This window comes from Argopecten irradians, chromosome 15, assembly GCF_041381155.1.
Source record: "Argopecten irradians isolate NY chromosome 15, Ai_NY, whole genome shotgun sequence".
NCBI lineage: Eukaryota > Metazoa > Mollusca > Bivalvia > Pectinida > Pectinidae > Argopecten > Argopecten irradians.
In genome coordinates, this window is record NC_091148.1 from 17945829 (window position 1) to 17954437 (window position 8609).

An 8609-nucleotide genomic window follows, 5' to 3' on the forward strand; every position below is an offset into this window, starting at 1 on the left:
TGATGATGGTGGGCTAAAATGATTTTATCAGATGGATGAGGAATAAAAACAAATTCATAACAGCTACCCTATGTATGCTGATATAATAATAATACTTTTACTATACATATGTACTAGTTAGATTGATAATGCGTCCGGTTTGTTTTGTTTCTTGCATAATAACGCCTGTCGATCGTTTTGTGTGGACCGAAAATACTGTACACTGGCTGTAATCCACAACGTTTCCTTATCTTAAACGAAATATTTTATTTAATGATATTTAATGATATAATTCTGGTACAGGATAATATGTCCTCTACACCAGACTCAATTCTGAACATAATTTTTCAAGAGGCCCTAAAACTTGATCACATTGTAAAATTCGCATGAGATAATTTATGATAATAGATGTTTTTCCCGATGTAAATCCGGTTCGTTTTTAAACACTTTACAGTGCTATATAGTTATTACTTTAGCTAAAACATTTCTTTTAAAAAAACCTGTAATATCTTTGTGAAGCTGAATTCAGATATGACAAGTAGACGTACCATAACTTTTCTGTTTTATTTCATTAAAAAAATGTGTAATACTTTACCATGTCACATGACTAAAACACCAACTTAACACCTCGTGCAAACTATACTATTACAAAAACAATGTCTGACATCAGATGCCAACAAAAAAGGGACATATATTATAATAATATAACGAATACTTAAAACTCCGAGTGTAAATACGAAAGAGATCTGTGAAAATAGGGTATTTTTCAGCACAAGTTATACTGTAACCACATCATACAAAAGCGTATATCATCGGCCAACTTCGGCTGATTCCGTGGGCCATTCATGACTTCGTGAGTATTTGATGTCACTCGTCACATCTCGACATATTCCGTGATTAAGGGTGATTTCGATTGACTGAACCACTCGGCAGATTTCGATTTTTTAAAAGCCAGTAGAGGTTTTCCGAAATGAATCCGCCAGTATGTGAAGATTGTTTACAAGAGGCTCTAAAACTTGATCACATAGTGAAAATCACATTACACAACATCTGTCACGTGGTTTTGACGTTCGACTGTTGTCGGCCCTGTTTCCGCTCCATATACCGATATTGCGGCACCACGTCACAATAAACTCGTCCACTTCCACACCGTAAAACACTTCGATGTCTGACAGACTTAGTCTAGAAACGTTAATAGGCATGCTCGATCTCGTAATGGCGTCCACAACCTCCTCCTCTATTTCCATACAGTCGATAGAATCTCCGAGGTAGTTCCTGGTGGCTAGCTCTAAATTCACTGTCGGTAAGGCTGGGAAGGAAAGTAATGAAAAAATTAACATGATAATCTAGTAGAGAAAACATTAATACTAACTTAAAACAAGAAGGAAACAGTATAACCAATATTCAAACACAATTTAAAGAAACGGAAATATGTGTTCCGGAAAAGCAAACTTATTCAACTTCATCAATAAGACCCGTCACATCAGCTAAGTATAAGTAAGGATACAGATTAAACCCAATGATGTTTCGGTTGAGTTCACGCGGCTTAATGCCGTTGTCTTTTCTCTAAAAAAACAAATCATTTTATCTGATAATAGAATTAATAGGTCAAAATGCAACCCTCATATATCCTCATATAAAAAGTCCAAGCTAAGTCTTTCATACTAAATATGGTGCATTGACAAATTAGGATTCCATGAATGACTTTTGAGAATTGTTGAATAACAAATGTATCCTGATCATTTGAAAAGTTTTTATTTCATCAACGACGAAACAACATGGCCACCGTTATTGTCAATGCATGTTTCAAGGCCAAAATATAACACCACTTTTCTTTTACATCTTTACTAATATTCGATTCAAAGAGTGGCACGGGCGAAGTTCTTATTGTGATTATGTAGAAGACTTTCGAGGCGGCCGTCATGGCTTTCGCACCCAAAAATAACTTAGTCGACTATCTCTGTGTAGCATAATTCTATTCGAATAACAGCTGTAACACGAGTTGAAATCAAATGAAGTTTGCGGACGGCGGATGAACCCAGACGAAATACGATATCCTTTGAAATTAAGGAAAGTTCGTGAAATTGGGACCTGTTCCTAAAAAAAATAAACAACTACTACAACAAAGAAACACGTCTTGTAATTTGAGATTTTAACAGTAATGTCAATACAAAAACATGTCACTGATTTCGTGTTTGAATATTGGAGTTGATACATTGGAAATTCAGTGAGATCGATATCACGACGTGGGCGAGGGCTTTATAAGTCCGGGCAATAATATAACAGATAAACAAGTTTGATGGCTTTAACGAAATTTTACGGACTTAAATGCCCATTACCTTTCCGGAGCAAAATTCAAAAGTTTCTTAAAAATATTAATAACGTAAGAAAACACATTGATGGCCTAAAATGAGGTAAAAACACCAAACATATTATGCAGGATTTCCTGCGTGATATAGGATAACTGCGGAGATGAGTGTAGTATTAACGGTAAGTTAATCACTTTTGCGACTCTAAGAAATTATCTCGTTTTACATGTCCATTTTAAAATTAAAAGCCGTTTCGGAAAGGTAGTGGGCCTTTAATGGAGAAATTCTTTACCATTATGAAAGTTCAAATATAGAATATTTTTTAAATATCTTAAATGTACGGAAGATGACTAATATACATTGTAGGCATTGCCTGTTGCGCAATTTCCTTCGTATCAACATCTTGCATAAGATGTTCTGAAATGAAATGGAGTAAAATAAATTATCAATACATGTATATCCGGGAGCTTGTAATTGTGTGTCTCAGTTGTTAAAACTATTGTGTAACCGATCCTAAATTCATATACATGTATATATATACTCAAGGTAATTGAATCGCTAACAGGTTCTGACGCTTAAACTGTCTCGACATTTATATTTCAGACGATAAAAACGATAAAATATGAAAAGGACACTTCCTTACATGGTCAATTATCCAGTGTATAGTACGACTTAGGAACAATATATATATTACGTGTACCTAAATAGGGAACATTGCCGCTTCTTACTTAATTCTTTAAGCTTCAACAGCTTACTGTGTTCGTTGTTGCGTGAACAATTGTAACCAGTAATCCTAATATCAAAAAGTTACGACTTAGCACAGAGAAAATGACATCAGAGTCAATACGTCGTGTATTAAAAAGCCAAATCCGATCAATTGGAGATTTCTTAGGTAAGCTTATCTGGACGTTTTTTATGAGCCCGTCTCGATCCAAGATTTGGAAAATGAATACTGACACTAACAGCAACGGAAACAGCGAGCTACATTGAACAATTCAGGGCCCAGTTTCATAAACATTCTTTAACTTTAAGGAATTCCCGAACTTGAAAAGTATAACAGATATTAAGGAAAGCTCTTTAACTTATGAATATTTTCTTAACTTTTGTAATGCATTCCTATGGGAAATTTTAAATTAAGGAATTCCTGAAAGTTAAGGAATGTTCGTGAATCTGGGCCCCGATGCCTAAAGGTTCGAAGATTGTTTTGAACATCTGATTGTTTTCCTGATTTAGAGAGATTTACTTTTTGAACAAAAAGTGGGAATATGAATGCATATTGTAAGTTAAGCGATTACTTTAGTTAAAATAATCATGTTTCCCAGTCTCGTTAAACTAGACGTTTGAACGCATTCTCGATGGCGAAGCAAACGCAGTAAACAATAGTATGGTATGGTTAATAAGACTACATTTTGTAAGATTATGACGTTTCTCAAACAAACAATTTCAATGACGAAAAAAGAGCAACTTGAAACAGATTTTAAACAGGTTGCAGTTGTTTCAAATATACAAAATCAAAAGGTAATGCAAAAAAATATACAACTATTTTTAGTTTATGGACTAATATATTCACCTCTTTGGTTTAGTAAGAACTGGTACGCCGGTATAACAGACTGTGGGTCCAGTAGATGTAGTTTTACAAACAGAGCGTTCATTTCCCTGTTATACTCCTCCTCTGTAGACTGGCCCCGTACAATCTTGTACTGCCACATGGCCGTCCACCGAGGCTCCATGATGTAGGACAGAAGCTTCTCAGCCCACACGTGACTGAAAACAAAATGGCGGACAAATTTGAAAGAAAAGAAAACAAAAGTTTCGGAACTTTTCGATTACGGTGGAATTTTTCATCGGGAAGATTCGAAAGTTCTGTGTTTATACAAATGTGGAAACATTGAAATTAAAGTTCGTCCACAAAAGTCAACAAGGCAAACGTGGAAAAAAGTAGCAATATTGTGGAAAATATATTGCGTTGAAAACCATTACAGAGTGTGAACGGAAATTAAAACCAGACTGTCAAATAGGAAGGGTTAGTCATCAATGTTATTTTACGTTCAAATGTTGTGCTTTTTACGATATGTTGCGACTGTGATCGAGGAGTCAGCTTGTCGACATCAGCGACATGTTTGTCAAACAGTACATGATGGTGTGTGTGTTGTGGTTGAGGTTGACAAATTCCATTACAGGATAATGGGCTCGTATGTTTTGATTACGTGAACTCCCAGATCTTCAATATTGTAATATCATGTTATCGACACTTACCCTCTGTCCTCGATGAAATCTCGCAGACTTATTCCAAGGATTTCGTTCTTTAGTTCATCTGGGTACAGCAGTGTGTAAAGGCAAAAACCTGAGAACAAAAGTGGGAAATGAGTAACACAGATGGAAATATGGCAAGGTTGTGTGGTATGTTACGGTTTTTAATAAAACTGGAAATCCAAAATTACATTTTCGACTGAACATTCGTTTTCAACAATCTTACATTTAATGTTTAAAATGCGGATGTAAAACGTCACAATTACCCCGCGTTAGTTGAATATCACTGCGACAGACGACAAAACAGCGAAATGAATCTTTACTTTTAACATAGATTTCGCAGAAAATTTTGCATTTGTTTGGTATTGTAACCTCATCTTAAGCCAATCGATATCTATTTTCTCTGGTTATTATTATTTGTTAAGAGATTTCTGAATTTTGTTTCGGAAAGGTAGTGGGCCTTTACCAGATCAGGAAGACGTTTCTTGTATTGGGAAGGACAGTAGTTTGTCATACTATAGGTTTATGAGTTGCACCACATATTTCTGATTTGCAAATGGATTTTGGTTTCTACTAGAGCAGTTTATTACCTCGTCAAAAGGTACATACAAAATTACATTCTACGATGACTGTTAGGTCCAGAAGAGTTTCTTTTCTAAAGCTGTAGACAACAAGTTGCCGGCATGAGTCTAAATCTAGTCTAGAAGTACTGACGTTTGTGAACATTATCGTTTCTTTGTTGTCAAACCCAAGAGTCAAATATGATTTTCAAGAGTCGAAAACTCAATAACACACTCTCCTGGGTCTACTGAATGCCCTGGTAAAACTCATGTTATCAGTTTTTCGTAGAATACAGTATGCGCTAGAACCATATTCCCGTGACTTACCTATTTTCTTCCATTGAATACTGTTATATAATTCGCCCAGAACATCCGCTAGGGCGCGCTTGTCTATCATAGAATGGAACTTGTGGTCGTCCTTGTTCGTAGAAATAGCCTGTGCCACCAGAGCTGTTCCGAGTTTGTCCACCGGAAACCCTCTGGTGTCAAAGTTATCTAATCGTGGATCACTTTTCTCGTGAGGGAAGAAAATGTCATGCACGTGTTTTTCCATTTTCACTTTATTGAGAAGAAGAGCTCGTGCTGCTTCTGAAACAACGTCATTTCCGGTAATATCAAAGGGAGATAACGCCTGTAGCGTTTCCACTGTCAGACGATCGCCCGGTTTGCTGGGTCTCGCAAGGAGACTGAAACTGCTTGTTCTTCGGATTGTACCGGAACCTTTGTTTTTCTTCGAGACATTCCGAAGAGAAGAAGAACGCCTGACGGTGCCTCCAGCTACCGCCAAGACCGCTGGGTTTCTCGTCGTCGCCACCTTGATTGTGTTGACAGTACTCTTCAAACCTGGAACAATAAAATTTCACCTACATAATAAATGGATCCTTACCCCAGCATTATCCTTTAAGTTGGTGATATGTCAAAGCTGACAATGCAATTTAAAAACAATTGTGATGAGAAAAACTCGTTCAAATGTTTTACAGACGATCCCTGTATATCGGTCATTGTTTTTAAATCATCTAGAGACCAATTTTGGAGATTTTCTTAGAGCTCAACATGGATGTTTTTATTTTGTATTGTTAAGCTGATTTTTCTTAACTTAGGTGACCTACTTTGATTTAAAGTCGATTGTGTGTAAAACATATGTAGTCCCTTTCATCTATTGATATTCATACAGAACAAACGTTGAAAAGGGAACAAAACATTATTAGTAATTAACGTAGGATTCGATTTTATTTACCTTGAGTATACACAATCAAATCATCAGGGGTGTAGAATGTCAGAAAATTCAATCCCAATCGTTCATGTACCGGTAAATACAACTTGAATAATTAGGAGTGTGACGTCATTAACAAACCAGTGTTATTGTCAACCACTTTTGTAAAGCCGTAGTGACTAAGCAGTATATGGTATTTAAGCATTAAACTGTTAACAAATAGTAGTCCATGGACGATATGGATGCAGTTGGAGTGGTAGATAAATAGAATAATTATCTACGATATATTGGCAAAAGCAGAGTTTAAACATACCACACGTTTTTTTAACTATAATATATAAAATTTATATGTCATTATAATTAATGGTTGTTTAATAAATCTGGTTATTTTTGCTGACAGGCAATATCAGACCTCCCGTAAACTGCACTAGGTAACGCTGGTTGGTTAATTTACGTCCTATTAACAGCCATGCATTGTACGTTATTTTTTTTTATGAATGTCTGTATATTATTTTTGGGAGGCTGTGGTATGTCCGTGTTGTGTCTGTTTGCAATAGTGAAAACTCTTGTCCATTTTATAGTACTATCTCACTGGAGTATACCACTAAAGACACCGCATAACACACCCCAATTCGTAACAAGTCAGTCTATTGTATTATTGTTAGTAGTAAATGTTTCAGTTCCTATGTTATCCCAATATGGGCTCCACGAAACTACTGAAAACAATTCAATCCTAACATGTAGTGTGTCTTTATTATGAAGTGTGAATTTCCTGTGATAATAAGCAATAGGTCTGTCATTTAGTCGGAGGAAAATGTGTCTAAAACAGTCGTTTTGTTTCAAGTATGAGACAAAGGTTTTGTTTCAAGTTTGAGTCAAAGGTTTTGTGTAAACTATCATTTAGTGTAGGAAGGCGTCCACAAGTGTTGTTTGTTTGTTAATTGTTTTAACGGATATAAAAGTTATATAGTGTAAGAATGCATAGAAAACTGTTATTGTCAAAAGCTAATGTTATGTAGTTAAGTGGTAGATTATGTCCAACTCTATCATTTAACGCTGGAGAGCGTCAAAAAGTTATCACATTGTGTGGGAATGGACTAAGAGTTACGGAATTTAGAACTAATGCGAACGAAAAGTAACTATATACTGTACATCATTGCGTCCCAAACCTGCAGTGTTTTAAGTTACATCTCTTTCGTGTATTTTGTCTCTGATTTTGTTCATTTAATTATCATTACTACACAATGACAGTGGTAAATACACACAAAATATAGATATTGTATGATTCATGAACGATCCCTCAAACTTTTCGTGACTCACAACCCGCATGTCATGGAAATATCAAATGGTGCGTCGGCGTCAATTACCCCTATAATGTACGTAATATATATACAAAATATAGAGGTTCACGCTGTATATTGTACAATAAGGTGGGTTTTTATCACTGTTTCGGTTTCTTTGTTGTCTTAGTAACATATTACTAACTACGATCCGATACATGCATTTTTGTGTGTATTAATAAATATTTTTTTATTATTATTTCTAATACGACCCCAGAGGAAGTCTAGCAAGAGAACGTTTGCTTATTTGTTCTAAGAACGTTTGCTTATTTGTTCTAACGGCCAGGGTCATACCCCTATATGTGTAGTGTATGTGAATGACTGAATATCCCGGGAGGCTGTGGTATATCCGTGATATGTCTCCTTGCAATAGTGGAATCATGTCCCTTTTTATAGTGCTAGGCCTATCTCACTGAAGACACCGAACGCCACATCCCACCATCTGTGTTTGCATTTGAATTCTAACAAAAAAATGTCGCATTCTAAACCATTACATTAGAAGTTACCATTGGACCCCTCTCTATAAATACACCGTAAATATTGGTCAAGTCTCAACAATAATTAAGTGCCCTTCATACACAAATCACACCAATAAAAACAATGTATACTTTTATATATATATATCAATATTATTGAACTAACGTTCAAAATCCCTGTGGTGTGTGAGAGTCCTTTACATACCTTGTATGTACTATACATATTCTTTGTCATATACACTACAAACAATTGTGTCGGCGATGCTTTGACTTTTGTTCAAAGAAAATTAATTTATTCGACACACCTGGACAAAATTTCGCCCTCTATTGTCAGTAACAAATATTTAAACACTCAAGAAAAATCCCAGCGAGATTAATTTGGAAGATTAACACATTTTGTATAGAGGTTTTAGTGGACACCACTTTGATAAGGCGAGGGACGTCTCGATTGAGTTTATTTCTGGTCGCCACGTGTTTGTGTT

General features: G+C 35.7%; 1 protein-coding gene across 1 annotated transcript; it reads right to left on the reverse strand.

The window, feature by feature from the left end:
- Positions 1-529: 529 nt before the first annotated feature.
- On the reverse strand, positions 530-6516 carry LOC138308645 (uncharacterized). Its single transcript, XM_069249684.1, has 5 exons — positions 6453-6516; positions 5426-5941; positions 4545-4632; positions 3859-4052; positions 530-1288 (listed from the first exon to the last, which is right to left on the reverse strand). The coding sequence occupies exons 1-5, from the start codon at positions 6514-6516 to the stop codon at positions 1014-1016; spliced, it is 1137 nt and encodes a 378-aa protein (XP_069105785.1). The 3' UTR covers positions 530-1013.
- Between the last annotated feature and the right edge of the window lie 2093 nt (positions 6517-8609).

What these genes read in the sequence shown, in the direction of transcription:
- LOC138308645 (XM_069249684.1), bottom strand. Translation starts at nt 6,516, where the DNA reads ATGCTTAAATACCATATACTGCTTAGTCACTACGGCTTTACAAAAGTG. An exon ending in TATTCAATGGAAGAAAATAG is followed by an intron (nt 4,633 to 5,425) that starts GTAAGTCACGGG and finishes TTTTGTTCTCAG; the next exon opens with GTTTTTGCCTTTACACACTG. An exon ending in GATTTCATCGAGGACAGAGG is followed by an intron (nt 4,053 to 4,544) that starts GTAAGTGTCGAT and finishes TTTTGTTTTCAG; the next exon opens with TCACGTGTGGGCTGAGAAGC.